At 49.9% G+C, this 24,851-nt stretch overlaps 3 protein-coding genes and 1 pseudogene across 3 annotated transcripts; 3 read left to right on the top strand and 1 right to left on the bottom strand.

Annotated features, from left to right (window-relative positions):
- Window positions 1-1,901: 1,901 nt before the first annotated feature.
- LOC128270220 (uncharacterized) lies at window positions 1,902-7,082 on the top strand. Its single transcript, XM_053007622.1, has 9 exons — window positions 1,902-1,908; window positions 2,373-3,272; window positions 3,346-3,448; window positions 3,516-3,793; window positions 3,873-4,198; window positions 5,297-5,546; window positions 5,699-6,019; window positions 6,198-6,306; window positions 6,381-7,082. The coding sequence occupies exons 1-9, from the start codon at window positions 1,902-1,904 to the stop codon at window positions 6,997-6,999; spliced, it is 2,913 nt and encodes a 970-aa protein (XP_052863582.1). The 3' UTR covers window positions 7,000-7,082.
- A 52-nt stretch (window positions 7,083-7,134) lies between these two features.
- Window positions 7,135-9,436, bottom strand: LOC128272071 (exocyst complex component 5). The gene is made up of 2 exons (XM_053009801.1): window positions 9,332-9,436; window positions 7,135-9,259 (listed from the first exon to the last, which is right to left on the bottom strand). Exons 1-2 carry the CDS (start codon window positions 9,362-9,364, stop codon window positions 7,148-7,150), a joined length of 2,145 nt encoding a protein of 714 aa, XP_052865761.1. The 5' UTR covers window positions 9,365-9,436; the 3' UTR covers window positions 7,135-7,147.
- A 333-nt stretch (window positions 9,437-9,769) lies between these two features.
- LOC128270221 (WW domain-binding protein 4-like) lies at window positions 9,770-11,433 on the top strand (annotated as a pseudogene).
- A 3,095-nt stretch (window positions 11,434-14,528) lies between these two features.
- On the top strand, window positions 14,529-15,043 carry LOC128273726 (39S ribosomal protein L55, mitochondrial-like). Its single transcript, XM_053011756.1, has 2 exons — window positions 14,529-14,746; window positions 14,812-15,043. Exons 1-2 carry the CDS (start codon window positions 14,558-14,560, stop codon window positions 14,959-14,961), a joined length of 339 nt encoding a protein of 112 aa, XP_052867716.1. The 5' UTR covers window positions 14,529-14,557; the 3' UTR covers window positions 14,962-15,043.
- Window positions 15,044-24,851: the final 9,808 nt, after the last annotated feature.

Here is a 24,851-nt window from a genome sequence, read left to right on the forward strand (position 1 = left end):
AACCGTTAAGAATCAGCGATCTCGTATCCGGTGTCTGGGGGGATCGCGATCGAACAACGAAACACTGGAGTGAATGTCGTTAGCAGAAACCATTAGTTGTGCAGGACCGACAGATAGGTGAAACAGCGCGAGACGCCAATCTCATCGTTAGCAGATCAAAAACCGAGAGCTAGAGTGAACAGCGAGCGACATGTGACCGTGAACTTCAGGTGTTGCCAACGATGTAGTTTGTGGCGTTCACAATTGTGGCGGTACATGATCGGTGAAACATTTTCCACGTTCGCGAAATCGACCGGTGCACATGTGGTAATAAAAGAAAACAACCCTCAAGGGCAGAAAGTGCAGTGTCAACAAGGGAGGCTACCCGAAGCACCTCCGGTAGCCGAACTGCGGCAGTGGGAAGCAAGTCAAGGTCAATCCCTGCCAGAACTGGCGAGGTTTGAAAGTGCGGTACAGCAATTTTCATCGATCAGCGAAGGCCCACCGGGGTTAACCTTCAAGTGCTCCAGTTTTAATTCCAGTGAGAGCAGGCGCCTTTGATAGCGCGCGCTCGATCATGTGCCGGATATGTCTGTCTGGTTTGACCGTTTTCGTGTTCGCCGTAACATCGATTCTAACCGAAGGTGAGTGTTGGCTGGCTGCGAGTGGTCCAAATAATCCGGCGCCGACCACGTGCGCATCGGATCGGCGCCGGAACGGGCCGGCATCGGCGTCGTGGAATCGAAAACGAAAGTGAAATCCGTGATGCTCACGACGATGGGTTGCACTACGGGGCGGGCGGCCGGGCCCGCTTCAGTGCGCGTGTGGCCAATGCTGCGTGCCGTAATGTTGCCACGGCCGGCCGAGTGTGCAACCGTCTGCACCATCACCGACCCCAAAAACCCAATCCCACTGCCAGTGATTGTTTGTTATTATGAAAGCATTATCAATGGGAATGTGACAACGAAAGACTTGCACCGAAGCTTCTAATAAGTGACGAACCTTTTTATTCCGGGTCAATGCCTAAAGGCGGATTATCGGAGCGGAAAGCCGGTGGAATCTATTTGGACGTACCGTAAAGAATGCGAAGTTTCGAATGTTGCGTACCGTAAAGAATGCGAATGCTGCGAAGTTTCAAAGTTAATCAAAAAATTAATCGGGTAGTGAATCATTCGTTCGACTCTGAGCTCTGGGGTCAAGAGCTTCCCGAAGAGAGTGACCACAGAAATGTTAGTCATTTCCGCAATTATAGGAACTGTGTGCAAAGCAAAAAACAAATGAATTAATTAATTCGAATACAATCTCTTTGTTGGTAATAACGCTGATTCGAGGTAGTATTTTTTCATGCGCGACTGATTCAACTTAATTTCTACCGTGAAGGCAGTGTATCAAAATGTGTTTGAAGATTAAGGTCAAGGTCAAGTTAGTATATCATGAGGTTAAAGATTATTGCATAAAAACGATACAAACACTGCGCTAGAGCCAGCGTGTGCGCAGTTGTTGAATAATTTTAAGGTTAAATTTCGTGAATATTCTTAAACCAATAGTCGGCCCCCGTAGGGACATGACGACCGGAAATCCATTCGCTAGATTCAAAGTAATGGACTTTTTCTCTTCGAACGGTTCCTTTTTGGTAACCCTGCCCGGCTAAATTTGATTTCTGCTGTCTTGTGCCATTTTTGGCCTACCGTATTCCAGCGACGATTAGCGTAGATCAGTTTCGAACTCGTTCTGTTGGTCTGTTTTTTTGTTGGAAGGGTGACAAACTCGTTCCAGTGTGAAGCCGTTTTTCTCTCGATCAGCGATCAGCCTTGTAGAGTGTAAATTTGACCATTTCTTCATTGGACTATCGCTAGTCAGCGATCAGCAAAGCGACAGCATTGACCTTCACGTCACGAGTTCTGGCAATTCATTGCTCCGCGATGTCAAGTTCGTTGGGCCCATCGGGCACCGAACAAATCTTGGTGAAATTAGCAAAAACTGAGAATAAATTAGCGTTCAACGCTCGGTTTGAGATGCTTCCGATTTTAACCCCGTCCGTGGTCCTTCCGTTTGGCAATGGGAAAATGACTGTTTACATCATTATACCAAGCGGTGCATTCGGCCGAAATCATGCATAACAGCGGTCTCTAGGCTCAAACGCGTGCCCTTCAGGCACGTAACGTCTGACAGCCTTGACCGTTTGGCGAACACAACATCCGCTGCACCGCATAACCGAACCACAACCGTTGGCCTATGTCGGCCTGTTGGCACTGGGTGGAGGGTGAAACGGAAAGAGCCATCTGTACAGTCAATGGGAGATACGAAAAGCTCTTCATTAAGCAGCTGTGCAGTGTTGATAACCAAAGTCTACCAACCGTGATCCGGTTATGATTTTTCCCCGCACCTTACAGCGATCGCCAACCCCTGGGGCAACCAGTATGACTACTACGACCATTCGGGACCGCAGGTGTTTCGCTTCGATCAACGCGTCGACCACCACCGACCGGAACCGGCCGTTTCGCGGCGCAGTGGCATCAACTGCCGCTGCCAGAAACTGCGCTACTGTACCAAAATACTGGAAATGCTACGGAGCCCCAAGTCGAGCTACGGGAACTTCAACTCGAAGCTGAAGCAACTCGCCTGCGGGTACGGCACCGACAACGAACCCAACGTTTGCTGTCCGCTCGATGACAGCTGGCTACATGATGTAGATTACGGCGGGGAAAGCGAGGATAACGACGACGGGGACGGCAACTACTCGTACGACTCTTCGCAGGCGATCGGCTGGGATGAAGGCTACACGAACCGAAAGCACGAGCGCTGGTCGAAGGACCATCCGACCGAGCGGCCAAAGTATGTACCGATGTCCCGGAAACGGGGCCAGTCTGCAACCCACCGTGGCAAACAGACCGGTGTGTCGGGCGTACAGAACACAATCGCTCACTTTGAAGATCCGAAAACGATGAAAAACTGTCCACCGGAGATCTACCCGGGCCATGATGCCGAACGCCCGACGAAGGTTTACATAGCGCCCATCATGCGGACTACCACAGGACGACCGGTAGCCGTTGGGTCGGGCAGCGTGCGGTTGGCGGCGGGTATCACCACTACGGTGCCGGCCATTCCTACCACAAATCTACCGGCTACGACCACGGACTCGGTGGCCACGGTGTTGCCCACGGTATTGCCCGATGCACCGATGGTCAATACACCACTCTGTGGGCTTTCAGTTAACACGAGGATCATCGGTGGTGAAACCGAAGTTCCGGGTCAGTTTCCGTGGATGGCACGGTTAGCGTACCGCAATCGAAGTAAGTACATTCTTATACCGTCAACGGAAACTTTATATTAACTGTAACGTCACGAACTCTTCCGTTTTCGTAGCCTCCGGACGTGTGACATATCGCTGCGCAGGATCACTGATCACCAATCGGCACGTCATTACGGTGGCCCACTGCGTGACGAATCTGATCGACGAGCTCGAAATGTAGGCTTTCCGCCAGCTTGGATGCGTCATAGGGTTGTAATTGATTCATCTATTTCTTCTACCTCAGCGTCAGCGTTCGGTTGGGCGATCTGGAGTGCAATGCAGTGACGGATCCACGGTGCAGCGCTCGTTACCAGGACTTTGCCATCGAGCGGATCCTGCCGCACGGTAACTACGATACCCCGAAATACGCCAACGATATCGCGCTGATCAAACTACGGGAGACGACCGAAACATACAACATCATCAGCCCGCTGTGTCTGCCCATGGACCAGTACGCACCGTACGCGCTGAATCTGACCGGCCAGATGGGCATCATAGCCGGCTGGGGATCCACCAACAATCGTAAGCGCCGTGTGACTTCCGCAACCAGGGCAACCGAATGGTACAGCGAATTGAGCGGTTACTTTTTTGTCTTCCGCAGGCAGTAACGTACCGAGCCCGACCCTACAGTGGCTCCGATTGCCGATCGTAGATACTACGAGGTGTGCCGGGGCATACGCCCGCTACAGCGTCAACTCGCGTAATCCGATCATCGTATCCGGCAACCAGATGTGCGTGCAGGGACAGGAGAACCGAGACGCCTGTCAGGGCGATTCCGGCGGGCCACTGATGAACGAAGCCGTGTCCACGCGCGATCGCTTCGTCCTCCTGGGGCTGGTCTCGTTCGGACCGCGTTCTTGCGGGGTGTCAAACTTTCCCGGTGTCTACACGCGCATTTCGTCGTACATCGAGTGGATATTGGCCAACGTTGTGTTGTAGGCCGCGTAGATTCCGATGCGTCTCATTAGCCTTAGCTCGGGGAGGGCAACACACATGCACTGGTGGGATCGAACACTCTAGTGAAATTAAAAACACAATCCATGACTGAATCGTGTGACTGCTTGTACTTTGTGTCTGTTTTTCCTTCTCTCGCTCTCTCTCTCTCTGTCTTTTTCTTTCTTCCTGAGGCTGTGGCTATTTTTTGCCATGTAACCTCACCATTTCTAACACGATTTGAGACAATTCTAAGGTCAACCCCGCGCCTGGCTCCACTTGCCTTTTCCTACACACATTCGTTTTCGTTCCAAACGAAGGGGAACTAATTCAGTCGGTACACTTGCCACAGCGACCACTCCACACTTCATTTTCTTTTGTTTCGTTCGTTCGCCTATGTTCACAGTTTGGCACTGCTTAGACGGACCAATAGATGATGGTGGAAGCATTTGAAGCTGTACTTTGATTTGGAATCATTTTCATCATCAGTCACCAATTGTAGCGCCTTTGTCTGCCCGTTGATGATAGTGTTCTCTTCTTGAAAAACCAAACCTTCTTGATGATTGGAAAATATGACGATTTGAAGATTCCGATTTGAAATGCATGTGGTTGGGAAGAATATTTCAATTGGCTGATCGCGTGATCACGTGATCTGCGTACGTTGCATTTGAACATGAAACAAGAAACATTTCATCGCTACGTAGCAGTGAAATATTTCTTGTGTGGTCGCGATATCGAACATCTGTGCGTGAAGATCGTACATTTTCGGGACCGAACCTTAACCTTCGCATGGGGACGAACCGAGATAGTGCAGAAACCAGTTACGAAAGAAAACCGGTATGAAGCGAGCAAACAAACAAACTCGGCAAACTGCAAGTGTGGGGCAGAGGCGTCGCGGGGGACCGCATATGCAATCAAGTTGCTCTGTCCTGCTCGGCGCCGCTAAGCAAAGGCGATTTGGGTGGGTCAGAAAAAAGACAAAGTTCCAGATCGCGGCACAGTAATTAATCCGGCGAGCGACCGAGCGGACAATAAAAGATCACCGCGCTGGCGGGATTCCCGATCGCTCATGTACCCTTCCCGAAAGCTCAGCTACTTGGCCGCGCGTTTGAGGCGATTGAAGTGCGAATAGGTGGGCTAACAACACTTGGTTCGCCCCTTTCGCCTTTCCGACCACCACGAGCGCGAATCGGTGATCTTCTCTATTCTGATCGTCACGATTTCGCGGCGCTAGTTACTCGAAGAGCTTCGAACAGACAAGACGTAACAGCGATGAGCGTGGGACCTAGGAACTTGTTTTTGTCGTGCCTATTGCTGGTGATACTAAACACGGTCTCAGCCCGTAAGTGATCCCACCCCGGTTATCAACGATCGGTTGGCCGGGCACGCAGCTGACCTCGGTCGATAGGCGAGGGCTACGCATTCGGCGGAGTGCGTGGAGTGTGTTTTACGGCGAAGTGGCTCAGTCAAACAATTCTGTTACTCTTTTCGCAGAACAATGCAACATGCCGGACAGTGGGATAGGCCAGTGTATATTGCTGCGCGATTGCAACACTCTGTACACACTGATCCAGAAAAAACCACTGCTCGATGCCGATCGGGTCTATCTGCAGCGAACGCAGTGCGGTTGGTCGGCGGCCAAAAATCATCCGCTCGTCTGCTGTTCGGACGGGGTGCAGGCTCCGATCCGTGTTGGTGCGGAGCTACTTCCGGCCCCGGGCCAGTGCGGCATCCAGACCAGCGACCGTATCTACGGTGGGGTTAACACAAAAATCGACGAGTTTCCGTGGCTCGCACTGCTCAAGTATGAAAAACGTACGTATGACTGGAGAACCGAACTGTTTGGCAAATGGCGATGATGTGTGAAATTTGTAACTACGCACCCACACACGCGTCGGTTACGCTCTCTCACAGATTTATGCGTTTGACACCGGATACACGGTTTTTATGGTCTTTTGGGCTTAATGGTCCGCGCCTTCTCTTTGTACAACAGCAAACAACGTTGCCGGTTTTCACTGTGGCGGGGTGTTGATCAACGATCGCTACGTGCTGACTGCTTCTCACTGCGTCAACGGCAAAGATATACCGGTTACCTGGAATCTGTAAGCATACTCTCATCTAACTCTTTCGGCTTGTATGTTTATTTCTTCAATTATATCGCCCTCGTTCACCGCAGGGCCGAGGTGCGGTTGGGGGAGTGGGACACTGCCACCGTTCAGGATTGCGAAGGTTTGGGTGACGATGTCGACTGTTCGCCTCCACCCCAGGACATTGCGATTGTAGCGAAAATCCCCCATCCGGAGTACGTGCCGACCTCCGTGGAACAGTTCAACGATATTGCCTTATTGCGGCTGCAGACCGTGGTGGCGTTTTCCGACTTCGTCAAACCGATCTGTCTTCCGGTAGCCAGCGACCTGCGAACGAAAAATTACGTTGGATTCCGGATGCAGGTGGCGGGATGGGGACGTACGGCCACGGCTCGGTTTAGCACGGTCAAGCAAAAAGTTGCCGTCGATGGTGTGACGCTGGATGCGTGCAATCAAGTGTATCAGAGGGAGCGAGTCACGTTGCGATCGACGCAGCTGTGCGCCGGTGGCGAGCAGGGAAAAGATTCCTGCCAGGGTGATTCCGGTGGCCCATTGACGGCCATTCAAACGTCCGGTGCGATTCAGTACTGGTACCTGATTGGACTGGTTTCGTTCGGACCGACCCCCTGTGGGCAAGCGGGGTGGCCGGGTGTCTACACGAAAGTCGACCAGTACGTGGACTGGGTGACCCAGACGATCGTTGCATAAGCAACAGAGGCAGAACTTTACTATAATACCGACATAGCTCTTCCCGGCTGAATAAAGTTACGCATACATTATTGATCAGTAGAGTAGGTTTATTATGTTATCTATGTTCATTCCCGACTAACACGGACAGCAGATGTTCCTCCCCTTTCTAAACCATCCTCTGGTCGGATATTCCTTTGAGTGAGTTTGATATTTTGATCGTTTTGTAATCGCTTCGCAGCTGTATAAAGTTCATGACGACCGATTTGTCCAGATAGTTGAGTGTGTCGCCACCGCAGACTTCCTGCAAATTTTCGTGCTTCACAAGCAGCAAGTTGCAGAGCGCATGCAGAACATCAAAAAGCTGAGTCACGAGCGGACTCTGCAGAACTCGTGCACTCTTCCGGTACTCGTTAACGTCGCATATCGCACACATAGCGCCCGCCGTGTTGTACTGAAATTGTTGGAGATGCTCAAACACTACACGATGGTAGCGGATGCCAAACTCCGTCAGGACGGCCACAAGATTTTCACCATCCACCGTCTTCTGGAACAGCCCTATCAGTGGGTTAAGATACTGGACTACCGAGAGGCATGCGTTCGATGCCACGGTGTCTACATCCGTGTCCGGTTTAAAGTCAGACTTTCGCTGCTCGCTCTGCAGGTAATTCTTGACCCACCCGAAGATGGCATTAAGCGTGCGCTCCAGTCCCGTTTCGATCTTATTCTCCACCGTTTCGAGATAGGAGCGCTTTTTCTGAATGCAGTCACCGTATTGTGGTGTACCGACCACGTTCGGGGTCACGCTCGCACTGTACGTCTTCTCCAGCAGGTGCACGATGGCGTTGCACTTTTGGGCCACATCCATGAAGTATATCTGGGGCACGCTTTTGCATTCCGCGATCGGTATGGCCTGCAGACCGAGATCGAGCGCATAATCACAATGCTCGTGGAGCAGATTGCGCAGCAAAATGTCCGCCAATTTAAGAATGTGACGGGGAAGTTCTGGTTCCTTCGACAGCAGGCAGCAGCGTTCGAACGCTAGTGTCGACTGTTGCAGCAAATTGATCGCCAGCTCCTCCGAGAGAAACGTTTCACCCCCGTAGTCTTCGATCTGGGCAATGTTTATGTTAGCGCGGGCCCCTATCAGGGCCTGCATATCACGTCGCAGTTCCTGGAATCGTTCGATCTGCTTCTTTTGGTGGTTTTTGTTTTCGTAAAATCTTTTCAGCTCCGCCTGACACCGACCATCGAGCGTACGGCATTCCACTTCGATGTAGGTGGCCAGATGGCGATCAAAGATGTTGGCCGTCAATTTTTGCAGCAGATCATCGTCGGACCCCTTGAAAAACTCCTGCAACTCCGCGCTAAGCTTGAGCGTACGGGAATACAGCTCCGATAGCGTTTTCAGATATTTATGCTCGTCTTTTCGGTCGTCCAGTTTCGTCTGCACGAACTGGTTGATCTTCAGCTGGTAGATGTTGAGAATGAACTTGCTAATCACTTTGTCCGGAGCGCTAAACACCTGCTGGATGATTTTGTAGTGCTTGTGGCAGAGCGGCACGATGCCCTCGAACACGTCGCGCCCACCGTACGTGGTGGCCTGGCTTTGCTCAATGTACACATCGATCACCTGCGTGTAGCCCTTGAACTGCGACAGTATATCCGACAGCTCCTTCATCCGCTCAATGTTCTCCATCTTCTGGGCCGTCGCAAACTCCTCGATAAGCCGCATCTCGATGTCGTCATACTTGGCTTCGATCTTTTTCTTCGCGTTCGCAAACCTCTGCGCCGGTAGATCCTGCGAGATTTGAAACAACTTCTGTATGATATCGGCCGCCTCGTACAGTTTCGTCTTATCGCTGTAAATGTCGTTCACGATCGGGCCCGGCGTCAGGAACTCCGTCATGTGGTTTAGCAGTAGCTGTGCCTCGACCGCGCGACTCCGCGGAATGTTGACGTTCTCAAGCTGCTCGCCTAGATGGATCACCTTGCCGGCGACCGAGTTGATCTTTTCGTCCAGCTGATGGAAGTAGTCCACCGATACCTGGTGCTTCGCGACGAACTTGTCAATCGCCTTCACAAAGATCGCTTGCTCCTCCTTCAGTGCCTCTTCCAGTTTGTCACACTTTCGTTGCTGCCGTTCCTGCAGAATCTTCATGTCCTTTATGGTTTCAACGAACGTCTCGTACAGCAGATCGGGATCGAACTGATCGGAACCAATTTCGTTGTTCGTTCGCCAGCATAGTCGCTCGATGAATTCTTCCACCTCGAACGGATCCTATGGGTGGCACGGAATGGGAGTAAGCAACAGGATACCACCAAAGCAGCGTCCCGCTGGAAAGCCATTTACCTGCTCCAGTTCTTCAACATACTGCGATAACATTTTGGATTGATGGACCTTCGATTTGGGATTCGGGAACGCGCAAAGTCACGCCTCGAAAATAATCAACCAAGTTCTAGGCGTTGATGAAAATCGTTTGTTGACAATCTGGACAATTGCCACCGCACCAAGGCCAAGGTTGCTATAGGCAGTGTTTTCGTTCGGTGTCCTCTTTTTTCTCTAGATCGACGAAACATAATACATTTTCACGCTCCAAGAATTTGGATAAAAAGTATTTGGCCAGCATCACGATTCAAGTGAAATATCCGACGCCGCGAGTCCGATCGAAACAAATGCTATAATGCCAAAAGGCACTCTCTAGCGATCTTGTCAGCGTGAGAAGACGTTTATAGGTCCACGCAAGGTGCTCAGGCAACCCTGCGCCTTCTCATTCGTGTTTGAGGCATGATGTGTGAAAAAAAAAGATATTGAAGGGATGGATTCTTTATTTATTTATTTATTCACTCTTTCGTGATGTTTTTGCTTCCATTTTTTGCTTTTTTCACTGTGAAATTTTTGCACAGCAATCCTCGGGCCAAAATACCAATCTACTGTCACTTTTGACACTTCAACAACAATTGAAAAAAAAATTGAAAAAATTCCTTCCTTGAAAATGTAAATATTGTAAAATATCGAACTAAAATCTAGTTTTTTGCAAATGTTGGATAGCGGATAACAAAGTAACAGTAACAATCGAACAAAAGTACAAACAGTTGCTAATCGTTGCCTTTTTGCAGAGTGTCCAATTCCACGAAAATGGGAAACGGCATCAGCTCAACGTTCAGAAGCTTACGGATATTAGCCGCAACAGCTACAAAGCGCAGCAGGAGCAGAACAAGATCGATGCGGACCTGAAAAAAATGAACGATTCTGCAATGAAGGTGTACATGCAGGACATTAGTGCGTGTGCCGACATTAGCTTGCGGGAGCTGTACGAGAAACAGCAACAGGAGGAAGCGGTTGGAAGTGCGGGGCCGGTTGCGGAAAGCGCTGAACCTACCGGATCCCTACCGAAGGCACCGCCCAAGAAGGGCAGGGAAGCGGACCCGTGCTACCTGGCTGACGGCGACAGTGACGAGGATACAAAGTAGTACAGAGAGAAAGCGACCGCGAAACGTAAGCACTCTGAAGATGCCTCCAAAACAGACGAAAATCGTTCGATGTGGGTTGAAGCCGCAACGGATGAAGGTTACACTTACTATTGGAACGTGAAATTGGGTGAATCGGTGTGGGAATGTCCGCCGGAGGGTTTCATGAAAAAGGCCGAGTACGAGAAGCTGTCGAACATGGCGTGGCAAAAGCAGAAAGAAACAGCCGAATCGGAAGCCAAGTACGAACTGGAGAATGCGGACGAAATTGCGGCCCGGTTGCGGCGCGAAAACATGGCACAAATATTCAGGCCGCAAGAACCGCAAAGCGAAGGAAGACTTCGAAAAAATGGCCAACCGGAAGCGGGAAGCGGAAGCTGAAGCCAAACTGGACTGTGCTCGAAATCCTTACGGAACGTGGGAAAAGGTGGAGCCCAGGTGAGTTGGTGATTGAATTGTCATTCCGGTTGGGTAATAAACGGTAGTGGTGGTGATCTTTTCACAGAGATTCTCCGTGCCTTGAGCCTCGACAATGAGTCTGCTACATCGATTCCAAATAACGGGAAACAAAAGCTTGAGAGGATGAACAGCGAAAAGGTAATCAACACTCGGTAATTTGAATAATAATTAAATTAATTAATTTTAGTTAACATTCTTTGCGAGATTTTTGCATCTTATGTAACCGTTGTTTTTTCTCATCGATTCGAAAGGTTCTATTTCGGCATCCGGCTGAGCTTCTGGCCAGCACGGGTAGTGTAGTTGGTACGCGTTTCCCAGGATCGAAAATCATGAAGCTTAAGCCGCCTGCCAAGAGCTTATTAACAAGAAACTGTGTTTCTGAATAAATAAAGATAACCTTTTTAACCTAAAATCGAAAACCATCCCGGAGTGATTCCTTCCTTTGTGTTTCCTAGGAAAGCAGCAATGGAGGAGCGGCAGTTTAGTGAAGGACTCGCCCAACGTGAACAGCGTCAGCAACAGTAATTCGACGCCGAGCATTACCGCGAAGCACAAATAAAAAAACCATCGTTAAATTGTATTTTTATGTATTATGTATTTTTTATGTATGTTTCGAATAATGCTAATGGTTTTCTCCTCAAAGTCAGGATACTTGTAGTATGCGTCGAATATTAATTGGGTAGTTAATTGGGTAACTTCCCACATATGTACAAATACAGAAAGGCGTATCTTCTTGCCCTTGCTAACTCCCAAGAACATTGTGCCAAGAAACGCTCTTCGAAAAAAGTGCATAATATTTTACGCACCACTTTCGCGCTCTTTAGCTTCCGGTTTATCATGGCAGTACCTTTCTTTGAATTCGTCAGTAACTGCGACAACCAACTGGCGCATTTGTTTACGTTGTTGGCTGCCAGTTCGAACTCAATAAGCCCTGCATGATTCTTCACTGGGGCACGCCTGGTGGTCTGGCGGGGCACGTCTGGTGGTCTGGCGGGGGGCGTCTGGCGCGTCTGGTATATGTTTATGCATCGCCCATTCGATCGTCGGGTCCCTGTTAATTGTCGGGTCCCAGTTGCCCGATCGCAGGTTCTGGCGAGACAATGACGTAAGGACGTATATGATCCTCCATCGTAGGGGGAGGGGTATTATCCTCCATCGTAGGGGGAGGGATATCATCCTCCATCTCCAAATACTCCTCCTCGTAATCGATGTCCTGTGGAGCATAAATTGCTAGATTAATAAATGATGATAGTATTTATTTTAAAAAATAGTTTACCTGTTCGCCGGACTCGCTTCTCTCATCTTCCGACAGGAAGTCGGTTGGAAGAAGTTTTGCGGGATTGTTGGAGTTCCGGTTCTGCATCTCGTACTGGTACTTTTCCACAAAAACTTTAAAAGTAATGCTATTTTTGTACCTGGACCATTTTAATCTTTTCATTGTATTATATCGTTTCTTGCCACTACCACCCGCCAGTCGCCCGGGCCTGCAATGGCTGGAGTGGCAAATGCCACGTCAATCACCGACACCCCGGCCACTGCGTTGCCTCGGTAGATTGGCACACGGCCACGGTTCAGCAGGACGAGCCCTAGCTGCTCCTACCGACGGCTCCATCAGCGGGGGTATTCGATTGAAACTATGAACAGAGTTTTCTGATATTGCTGCACACGTGCTAGCCGTTTATTCGTCATTATCGAACTGAAGGAAAACGGTGAGATAAGTTGCTATCAGTCCGCCAATCTGTGAAAATAAGGATTGGCCAAATTACGAACAGCCATCAGAAAAGGGTCTACAAACTCACCCCCAACAGAATTGTGAAGTTTAAATTAAGCGCATGCAATATACGGAACTTTGGTCTCCGATCGACCACAAACAGCTCAAAGCTGATGATCATATGTCTTATTTCTCGATTTTGTTCGTGCAATTTACCAACCGCACACAGTTGATTTTCGAACAGAAACAACGTTTCCTCCGTAGCCGAGCATTCACGGAGCAAAAGAAATTGGTTTAGTAACGGTGGAAATACCCAGGAAAATGTCATGGCGATAGCTTTGAAAATGGTCAAGTTCGAGGGCATACGATACATTCGGACTGAGAAAAAGGAACGATCCGTTATGATGAGCGAGTGTTCAAAGCAAACTAATAGCAGGGGCCACCCGTAAACGGCACAAAAACAGTCGATGATTTGGCAAACATGACGGTATAACTGAATAATGGATCGCATTCGGTTTTCGCTTATTGTTTCTTCATCAAGAATAGCTCGGAGTTCAACAATCATACTACGCACAAGCATTGCGAACAAGCCAAACGTAGCGACGATCGTGGTCTCTGATAGATAAGCATAAACTCTCATAGCATAAAACATAAAGTGATTGCTATAGTTCATCAATTTGATTGGCGAGCTCACAACCATCCCAGTTAGGAGAACACAGTAATTGGCCGATAAAAACATGATCCACAGCCAAAATCTTCTAAACATACGATGAAATGCAACAGAGCGATTGTACAGCAGAGGAAATTCCACGATTTTAGTAATGAGCATCTCCCAGCAACGAAGAAGCGATAGTTGCGAAGGTCTCCAAGTTGCACTTATCATGTTGTACATGTGAAAGGTTATCGCAGTTACTGTTTCAATGATCACGAAAAGATGGAAAAGTCCAAGGATATGAGCTAGAATAAAAATAAAACTTTATAAATAAAATCTTCAATTGATTCATACAGAATTAATTACATGGGCCCGCGCTCAAGAATGGTGGCTCGTTTCTAAAATGAATGAGCAGCGCGATCACGAGATACCATATTGCCAAAACTGGAAATAAAACCTTCTGCGGAACACTTCGCACTGCAAATTTGCCACACGAATCCATGAAAATCGAGGACACTCCAAACACATGCTGAATCCATAATATCCAACGGAAACGCGAAAGGAAAACACTCTTCTCTCCGTCAGCTTTTAACATAACTCTAGCTTGTTTTTCGGTGTCGTTTAGGTCAATCACACTACTTCGCGCTACTAATCAATTGGTGGCAGCCTTTTATAGCAATTGTGCATAGAACGATATTAATTGATATTGATTATTCATACGGTAGCGTCGACCGATTATGTCTAGCAGCATGATTAATGGACAAAGGATAGCCAACTATTTCATCTTGAGGAACTATTGTGCTTTGAAAAGGAATCCCGCAAAATGCGAAAAATTGGCTCAAAGATCAATGATAAAATGAAGTAGTACAAAACTGTAATATTTCAGTGGCTGTAGGCTAGGAGTTTGTCATTTTCGAACAAGAAGAAGTAATTAGTTTCCGCCACTGGAAAATGCAAGGAAACCGTTGAATTTTATGCTCAAATAACTTAAACATTTGTTTGTGTGTGGATTATTTCAACAAACTCCAAAATAAATATAAAACATTTTCATGGACAAAGTTTTAGTAAAACATTTGAAATATCCTAATATTTTTTCTCTAATTTTTCTGTCGTGGCGAATGTGAATTTCGAGCTCGAAAGTCGTAAGCTCGAAAATAATGAGAATGGTCGATTTCGGAGGGGAAAAAAGTTGCTACAAGGGTTCGTCCGCGACCGATGACATTTCTACCAAAACATTGAATTCGCTGTGTTATTCAACACGAGAAAGTTCCGAAAAAACTGTCGCGATGCATTTGCATTTATCTAGGCTGCTACCGGCATGTGCAATGAATTCGGTAAGGTGCATTTCCTCCAACAGCGCTGCGGTGGTAAAAGTGCATCGAAGTATTTACTCTCGCCGCTACCCAACCATGGTGGTTTTTCCCGACGGGGCCACCATCAACATCAGCTACCACGAACCGCGAAGGATAATCAAGGTAATGTTTTCTTCGTCTCCACTGAGAGAGAAAAGTGCATTAATAACTTTGGATTTTGTTTTCAGTTACCCTTGGATCTAAGCTTACTATCCGAAGCTGAACGGAAGGCTCGTATTGAGAAGCGCAAACCGAAGCAAAAGATTGTTATCGAGGACGATGTAGAAGAGGATACGTTCAATGCCAACAAGTATCTGAAGTACATCAAAAAGAAGTAAACGTGTCGGAATCACACATTAGTTGTAAATAAAACAATGCTGATTAGTTGTCGTATACCCGTATATTGTATTATTGCTTTCATTTGCGTTACTGGTATCCGTCGCTCAGCATGTTAAGATTGGCAGATTGTGTGCAATAATTTCACTAATTCAATTTAAATAAACTATTCACAATTGAAAAAAATACATTTTTCCTACGTTCCACGAAACTGTCCGAAATAGCACAGGATTCGAGCAGTTGGTTTCCTTCGCTAGTGAGATGCGGATCTCTCCCCTCACTAGAGTGAGATCTTGCCGTTTATCTGTATAGAGCGAGTCGATATTGTGCACATTATATTAATACATGATTTTCCATTATATTTCAACATTGCATGATACGTTATATTTACATTACAACATTTTTACATAATATTTTCTATGTTGTTATTATTTCATTCAAAGTTCTTCAGCAATTGTTCCCCCTAACTGACCCTTCGCACTGAACGCCTCACTTTGATTCTCAACATTCGTCCACTAACTAATCTGTCCCCCACGGCCCCCCAGACAACATTGATCGGTTTAAGGTTCTTCGGCAAAGGATTCGGGGAGCGGCACAAACGCAAACAACTAAACTAGTTTTTTGACCACCTACCACCTTTTTCCCATAGTGCCAGAGCCCGGGGACGCTGAGAAACACTGTCAACACGGACTGTCAATAACGGACGCAGAAAACAGAAAACAAAAAGAGTTCGGACGCGGGTCTTCTTTCACGGAGCGAGTTTCGTTTTTCCGCGGTCGCAGATGAAATTCGTTCGCCAACCAACAAGCTCGAGAAAAAGCCGTCGGTGGTGAAACAACGTGAAAAGCCGCTTTTCTCCGTCTCTGGTGGTGCGCCTATTTCGCGGGGGTAAGCCCACAGCTTCCGACACAAAACTATACTGCCCAGTTTCGACGCCAGAGTGAGCCATTTTCTTGCTCTTCTTTCCATTTGCCCGGGCGGCCGAGTGTTGATGGTGTCGAGAAAAATCCCCCCACGAAACCGGGACGACGTTCGCTGGTGGAAAAGTGGAGCGCCGGGAGGGAGAGAGGATGATGCCCCCCCCGTTTGTTGTTTATACCTGGTGTGCGGGTGTGCGTGGTGCGTAGCGGAATGCTCCACCTAAACCATCCACCGTGCCCTGGATGGCCCCGAACAGGAAAAACATCGTCTAAATAGGCTTCGTCTTCATACCGGACCGTATAGGAATTGTCAGCCGAACTGTCAGTCTGACAACGTAGCAGCATTCAACTTTCTGCTTAGCCCTTTCAGAGTGCCTTCTTCCTTCGGGGCGGTCCTGGTGCGCGAGATGCTTTCGCCAGGATCACGATGCAGCGTCCTGCTTGCGCCTGGGAAGATCCGTACGAGTCGAGTCGGGCGAAGGCTCCATCGGCACGCTACATTTGCATTCAAAACAAAAATAAACATTTATTTTATGAACAAAAACAAATTAAGATCCTTCCCGAACCGTGCTGGGTCGGCCAGGATTAGACGGTTAGAAAGTCCCGTTTGCGCCGCGGTTCCGCGCCGTCCTTTGGGGTGTCCCTTCTCGCGTCGCTTGATTCCTGCCCCGGAAAGCGGAAGATTGCCGTGAAGGTCCAAGCCGCGACATGCGTGACACGGGCTTCGACGGGCAGGGATAAATAAAAAACGAGGTTGAAAGTTAGCAAGAATCAACCCCGTGGAAGCCGCCTCGGGGAGCCTTGTTGTGACATGATGAGATAATTTATGGTATCAACTCCCGGTGGCACCGCACGGCGGCGAGTCTAAATATTTATGATTATGAACTTGGACTGCGGAAAGCGAAGAAGACACCATCCGTCTGACACTAATGATGATGATGATGGCGATGGCGATGATGGTGAAGATGATAGGGTAAGGCGTGCCGAGAACATTCCACGCTCTGCTCGAGAATGTTATCCTTGAACTTTCACTTTCTCAGCACCGAGCCACGGCGACGGGCCAAACACGCTCCTTCCGTCCACCTACCCTTTGGGAGGGGGTTGTCAACATTTGGTGGGCCGGCAGGATGTTAACACGTTCCTCGGCACTCACCCCCGGCGATGATGACCCAGTTGCCGTTTGTTTGACGATGATCGGAAAGCAATTAAACTAATCGTAAATGCTCCGATACTAATCTGCCGTGTGTGGACGAAGGACTCGGACTCGTCCTGCCACACATTAAACCGGAATCCGTGTCTCGATCCGGCACAACGAGCCTGTAAGTGCTCTACAAACACTAGCCACTCGCCCTCTAACCACTGCTCCGACATCGACCCGGCCGAAGCTGTGGCCGTAATGTGGCTCGTAACCATAAATTTATTATGATCGATAATTACGTTACACCACCCGAATGTCAATAACAGCGGACATGGCGAGGGATAAAGAGAGAGAGTGAGAGAGAGAGAGTGAGAGCGAGAGACAGCGCTCGAGAGAGAAATGTATACCGAGAGACCGAGAGACCTTATTACCATCTTCAGTAGCATCCGAAAGTCGGCAGCTCCCAAACGTCTAAGACATCCGTCTGGGAAGTCTTGGAAGGTTGGTCTCGCAGTAGGCAATCAGGAGCACACACACGCACAGAAGGATAGTCTAGCATTAGTCACTGGGCCCGAGAATAAACAATGCGTAATCGGTCCGGACTCCGGCGTAGGTAGTGTCGTTATTACCAGGGCTAAACGGGCATTTGGTGTGGATTTACAGCTGATTTCATATCGGAGATCAACCGATAAATCCACTTTCACTCGCCTGTGGCGTGGGAAAGTGAAATGTAGTTTCGCTTGAAACGGTTTAATGAGCTGAGATGCCGCCCACCGTGTACTAAGTGCAGCATGATCTTGAACCGGCCCCAGCCGGCGGGTTGACCTTCGGAGGTGGATGCTTAGGTAGGACTTATTCGATTGCATCATCAACTTCGAGTTAAGTACGCCATGGTAATCGGAATCTCGGAGCATTAGGAGCACACAAACTAGGGGTAATCCATAACTGCACTAATTATGCTGCTCTCGGAAGGCACCTTTGCTTGGCTAGGCAAGGCCTTTGCTTTGCTGCGAGGTGATGAAATGAATGTATCGCTGCCGGGAAAAGCGATTTGATGACAGGCTTGTGATGTGAGGTTTCTGAGAATTCCGTCACGTCATGAAGGTTACGGTTAATCAGCACCCATCATCGCCATCATCACCATGATCCAAGGAACTCTGGCGAGATCGGTCAACGATTGCAAAACCCGGGCGTGTGTTGGGGTGAGCCAGGAAAACAACCGAACCGAGACCGTTTTACAAATGCATCTTCCGGTGGTCGAGAGGCATCCATAATTCGTGGTAATTGAAACAGCAACACGTTCTGGCTCAAGTGGACGTATTCCGAGCAGCAAAGCCGTGTCCCAAAGATGACGTCCTCGAAAAGACTCCATTCCGATTAGGATTGATGCTTGCGTTACGAAAAAGCCATCAAGGCTGTACGTTATTTATTCCATTGATCGACAACCTTTATTACTTCTACACTACCCAGTTAGATGTTGTCCATTTTGACGAACAAACTTTCTAATTTCGAGTAGAAAAAACTGTCAGCTTGGAGTCCAAACCCACTGTATCAACTGTAAATAACGAAGTACCAAACAATTAGAGCACTGCACTCCACGTTCTTTGCCCGGCCGCCATGTAACTTCAAAGATGAAACACATTGCCCAATCGATAATCACAATGCAAACAATCAGTCACCGGTGTGAGATGTTCGAAGGACAACCGAAGCCGCCGAATCGGTGGTTCGGCGTAACCATCGCCAGTGACTGATGTGCACCCGGTGCCTTCGTCCTTTTCGCATCCTTTCATAAACCGACCCCTGGGATGCTAAGCCAGCCAACTATCGATTTTATCGCAACGGAAGAGGACTCTCTCTCCTTCTCTCCCTCTGTCTGTTTTCCGCACTGGCAGGATCTCTTTCGCATATGTCAATCATGGAGCTATCATGGAGTTTAGAGTTTAGAGTGTTGCCAATAGCGGGCGTGTGCGGGACATCGAGCCCCAATCGGGTCGTAATCTAATCAATCGAAACGCTCGTCCAAAACCGACAGGTCCGACGCTGGCAGCGGGTCCGTGGACAAGCGTCACCTCCCGAGACAGACGGCCGGCCAGTAAAGTCCCGGCCTGCCATATGGCCACCGGGAACTTTGGGGCTCTATTCCGGCTCGGAGCTCCGGCAGGAGCAGCGCCCGATCGTCGAGCGGTCGCGTTCGCCGTAGTCGATTATTCAACAATCATGCGTAATTTCATAATGCGAAAAATACGGTTATCAAGGGAAATGATCTGAAATTGGTTGTTTATTTCGCCTTCTGCCGTTGTCGCCATTGCCGCGTAAACGCAACCCTGTCTCTCTGTCTCTCGCATCTGTGTCGCTCACTCGCTCGGGCACGCGATGCTCACAGCCGTTCTGTGGCCGAGACTGTAGTGCTGCGGTCTTGAAGCATAATGATATGATTGACGGTTATTAGCGGAGCAGTAAAGTCATCGATACTAGCGAACAGCATCGGCCCGTGACGTCAGACGTTTGGCGTCGTTCGTGAGCGAAATGACGCCGGGAAGCAATTACTGTCCCATCGGAGCCGAAACCTTCAACCTGTTAGGCAGGCATTCTTCCACACACACACACACATACACACACAAGGAGGGCAGTCAGGATGTTCGATGCAATGCATTCGGTTCATCAAATATGCAGTGCACCGACTTCAGTCAATGATTCTCTCGTAAAAGTAACGGCAAGTCGCGTAAAGCAAGCGAGTGTCTTACTGGAATGTACCCTTTGACCATAAATTGCGACCGGGTCATCAACCTACAGTTCTAAAGCAATGGCCCAATGGGTAAATTGGGCTACAAAAGCATGCATTCAAATTGACCTTGCCTTTTCTTCATAGACGCCTAAATGTATGCAAGATTCCATGGTAATAAGGTAGCATTTGTCTATGATTTTCTTGTTACTTTCTAAAAGCTGCTTTTACAGTGTTTTCTATATGGATTTCACTTGTTGACAAATGCCTTATGGTTGCCCTCATAGTTGCAAACAATTGTGTGACTGTTCCCAATAAATTATCAAATAAATAGACCAAACTTGTTTCACAATTGCCCTGATAAAAAATCATTCTTTCTAAGCAACTACTCTTCAGCTTATTGTCGCATCCTGAAGTCTAGAAGTAACAGATAAGTGCACGGTAACAGTTATTTCAATTACAAACCTTACTAGTAGCTCAAGATATTAGGTTAATGTCGAGAGCTTTGGAAGGGCGCCTACATTTGTGGTTCGCGCAGGTCCTCCCGGTCATGTCTCCGTGAACTGCCGCATGCCGGCCGGACGCTAGCGGTGTCTAATCATTTCAAAGTGCATCCCGCAGGCAAGCACGGCTTCCTTCAAACGCGTTTGCGTTCTCGCTCAAGTCTTCGAAGGTGCTGCGGGGGTCACGCTCGGAGTTTTTAATCTCCTGTGGAGCGGCTAAATAAATTATAACCCAATCAAGGAAAGGGCCCGCTTTTGGGCTAGGCAGCGGCCAAATACGGCACTGACCAGACGAAGCCCAAAAACGGGGCTCCAGCATCCTCACCGGGACACAGGGTACCAGGTTCTTACGAAGTCGGCCGACCCCTTGGTCCCTCGAGCAAAGAAGTGGATGGGGTTCACCGAGAAGAAGGATTTATCCTGCGTCCTCAGCCACCGCAAGGATGAGCTAAAGTAAACTCTACGCCGGTGCGCCGGGCCATCCGTGTCGGGCGGACCATCCTCACAACAATGGGTGCGTCGAGTATGTGGGCCCGCAATGGACGAGTGCTCGCGGAAGGGGTCCCGCAGTGCCCACCCGTGACCCCATATCCCCACCCGTGACCCGTACCCCGTGAAGATTGTGGTGTCGGCCATAATGGCCAAAGTGGAATAATAATAAGAAAACCCCCCGGAACGCACGAACTGGTGAGTGCGGCCTTGCCGGCCCGGGGACGTCCTCGGGCTCGCCACATCCGTGGACACTGGCAAAAGGATATTCTAATGAATGCAATCCAGGCCTCGGTGACGCCAGCTCGCCCGCGCGCGTGGCCGGTTGGTGTAGCCGGACTCTAATCTGGCAGTGTGATCCGGTCCGGCCCGGCCCTGGCCGCTCCGGTGGATGCGTCCGATGGCAAAGATGGCCGACGACCGATCCGGGCGGTTGCAACGGCCGACGACAACGATACGGCGGCCTAACGAATGGCTTTTGCGTCCGGTGTGAGTAGTGTCCGGGCGTGGAGACCGACCCACAGAAAGTAAGTGCAGGCCGGCTACACACTTAGGCGGTGCCGGGCCATCCTGTGGATCCAGCGTGGTGGTGGTCGAACGTAGTGATTCTCAATCTCCCGTTCCAGGTCCGACGACCGTTTCATAAAATCTCGCCGACGCCTCCTACGGCCTGAGACGGGCTGAGAACCCCGAACGGTCGCTGGACCTCACGGTCCTCGGGAAGTCCTTGAACGCCTACCGGTGGCCGGCGCTGGCGCAGGTCTTCAAGAAGCCTAGGTCGTTCCGGAACCCCATTCCGCCGCAACACTGCGGTCCGAACGAACGGAGGAACATCGAATCGCCCACTCCACAGCTCCGGCACGAATTCTCTTGACCTCACGACGTGGAACAGGGGACAAACCAATCGCTTGTCGCTGGTGCCGTGGTGCTACGCCTCTGGCGTGCGGCGGCATCCGGGGCGGCCACCCGAATGCAGCATGTGACCGAGTGGGCCGAGTGTTGGAGGGATCAAAGCGAAACCCGGATCAACCCCGGTCGGGCCTGAGACAAAGGCTAAGCAGCTCATCCGCAACCAACCGGTCCGGGGCAGGGGGATTAAGACGAAGGAGCCGATCTCCGGCCGGCGCGGGGGTTGGGTAATTTTTCTAAGGGCCTCCTCTTGGAGTAACGGAACCCCGGGCCCGGGCCCGGACGGTCCGGTCCGGGCGTTCGAACGTCAGAGCGAGAGGTTCTTTGGTCGTTCTTCGAAAAAACGGGGAGGAGGCTCTAAGATTGGTCAAGGCTCCAAGATTGGTGCGCCACGGGTCCCCGGCCACACGCATCGGGAGCCACAGAGCCCGGGAGCCAGCCGCCGGTCCGGACGAGTGACTTGAGTGCGTATACGCACCCGGCCCGTGCATGTGCGTACTCGGCTCGGCTCCGGCGATAAATACCAGAGATCCTTTATTTAGTCCTGCAACACACAGCACCGGGTGGCCATCTCCGGGTGGGCCACAGGCGTCTGACGATGGTCCGCAGCGAAAGAACGTCCAATCCAAGCGAGCCGAACGGATCCTTATCCGTAAGATTATATATTGTTTTACTTTTACCGTCGCCCAGGGAAGGCTCGCCGAGCGGCGCAAGCCAACCACATGCATCCCGGGGTTCCAGCGAGGCCTTCGTCCCGGTGACCGACCGGGAGCGGAGATTTGAATAAAGGATTTATCTGAAGTTCAGCGAAGCCCGGGAAAAGCTCTGTCCACCCATCTGCCCCACCAAGGAGGAAAAATACGCAGGTACAGGGCCTCAGAAAGGTGCACCTATCGGCCCCAAGAAGGCTTACCAGCGCCGATGTGACACACACACACACGCTCACACAGACGCTCCCTCCCATGATCGGGTACACACATCGGCAGCCGTTAGGGTTGGGAAATAAAAACGGGAGGGATCTCTGCTTTGTCCACAGGACCCATTCGGCAAGAAAGATGATGCTGCGGCCGCTCACGATGGGCGCCGGTGGTGGGTCCGGGGGGGACGCCGCATTGGGGACTCCATCACAAATCTCCCGGCAGCGTCCACTCGACGAAATAGATTGCAACGTCGGGGAAATTGGCAATACCTTGGCTAACGAACGCCCCGGAAGAAATGGTCCTTCTTCGCCGATGGACACACCCGAGCCCCGGGCGGAGACGGAACTGCATCGCGCAGTACGCATGGAGCTGAGAGTTGGGCCGTCCCGAGCACCGGTGCAGAGCTGGATCCCGACTCCGGTTTCTTGGCGTCCACAGGGCGCCCGACGACCGAACCGAGCTAAAGACCAAGACCACTGGTCCTTGTTTTTCGTTGCTGTACACCGGGCGGCCAATGTCCAATCAAGCCCAAATCCTGGGGGGACTCTGGGTCCCATTACTTCTTGCTAAGAAGAGATAGAAGCCCCGAATGACTTGAGTCAAACAAATGAAGCTCCATGATTGACACCTCCAGCGTTAGGCGCCTAATGGGGAAAACATTACTCAATCTCACGGCGCTATTTGCGGGGGAAACTTCCGTGGAAGTAGACTTGGGCCATTTCATTATTGTTGCAGCGCGATGGTGTATCCATATATTGTGTATCTTTCCGCAAGAATCGAGAGTGGATGCAATAGTTTCTTCCAGAAGAGCTTGTGGAACCTAATGGACCAGCACAAGAGTTCCGTTTTAAGCTGAAGAACTAAGTCACTGCATGTTAGAAAAATCATCCTGCTCACCTTGGTCCATAAGCGTGGTGAGCAGTGGTTCTGCTACTATGAAGGATGCAGCCCAAAGTCTAGATGGGTCATGTCGCTCAGCGATAAGTTGTGATAAGTTGAGTGGTATTATGCAAGAACTAGCGTAACAGCCACACAGGATTAGTACGCAGTGCGCGATAGTGTTCCACTATCTCAACCACCCGGCTCCCTCGCTCGGTGCTCGGACCGGTCCTGCCAACAACGCCCCATGCTCGGACTCCTGTGCTCCTACACAACTCGGCTCCATCTTTGGCCTGGGATCTAAGGTTTATTTTTCTAATTTCCAAAAATCCCACACTCATGTCCCTTTCACCGAACCCCGGTGGTCTCGAGTATATTTGCAAACCACCACCGCCGCCACCAGGACCGCCCCGATTGGCTCTAGTTTAGTCGAAAAACTTATCCCGGAGCACATAGTCGACCGTCGGAGAAGAGGACGGCAACTTTCGGTGGCAGGGAACGGTGGCGCTCTTGAAGCCGGACCGGACCCCGGGAGAAAAAGTGTCTTCTGCCAGCGTCTTTGGGGTCCAGCACTGCCACAGGCGACATCTCCACCCTTTTTGGGGAGGCAAATGAAGTTGGTCATTATTTTAGGCCGGTCCTGGCGAGGGGAACAACCGGCCCGCATTGGATGGCCGGTGCATCGGTGTGCAGTTTTTCATTTCCCCCCTGGGGCCCACCCGTGTACCGGTGCCGGCCGGTACCCCGGTCGTTCAGGTAGGGTTGATCCTTGTTTTAATCTTTCCACAAACATCGAATCGAACAACCGAGCCCAAAGACGCCCGCAAGAAGGCGAAGCCCTGTAGAGCGTAGAGTCCTTCCTAAGCCAAGACAATGATTAATTATTTGTTTCGGAGTAATTTAACCGAAAGCCTGACCCTCCGGTGGCTGCATAAAGCTAATGTGTATGAAAAATCCCTGAAAAATGGCCCCCATCGAGGTGATATTTAAGATCGGAAAATCGTTTAAATAGGAAAAATTCCCCGATTTTGCTGCTTTGGAGCAGCGGTCTCATTGATCGAAATGAACGAAACAGCGTCATTATGGTGCCCGTGAAGAAGATCCTCTTGTGGAGTCCTTACCGTTAAAACCATCATCAATTAGCGGTTTGTAAATCTTGCAATCCTGAGCTCCCACCGCAAAGTCACTGCCACCGTACCATGTTCGCCACTAGCGATAGACAGCAGGAAAATGTCCGGTGCGTCCGGGGAAGTCCTTGAACAGTTTACCGCGCCGCAACAGATCGATTGTGGAACGATTTCCTTGGCGGCGCTGGCTGTGTGGCGCTTCAGTGCTTGATTGCTCCACCAGATTGCACATTCGTATGCAACAAAAGTGCACTCTTTTGAGAAAAATACATTCAACGGACACAA

This window comes from Anopheles cruzii, chromosome 3 (assembly GCF_943734635.1).
Source record: "Anopheles cruzii chromosome 3, idAnoCruzAS_RS32_06, whole genome shotgun sequence".
NCBI classification, from domain to species: Eukaryota; Metazoa; Arthropoda; class Insecta; order Diptera; family Culicidae; genus Anopheles; species Anopheles cruzii.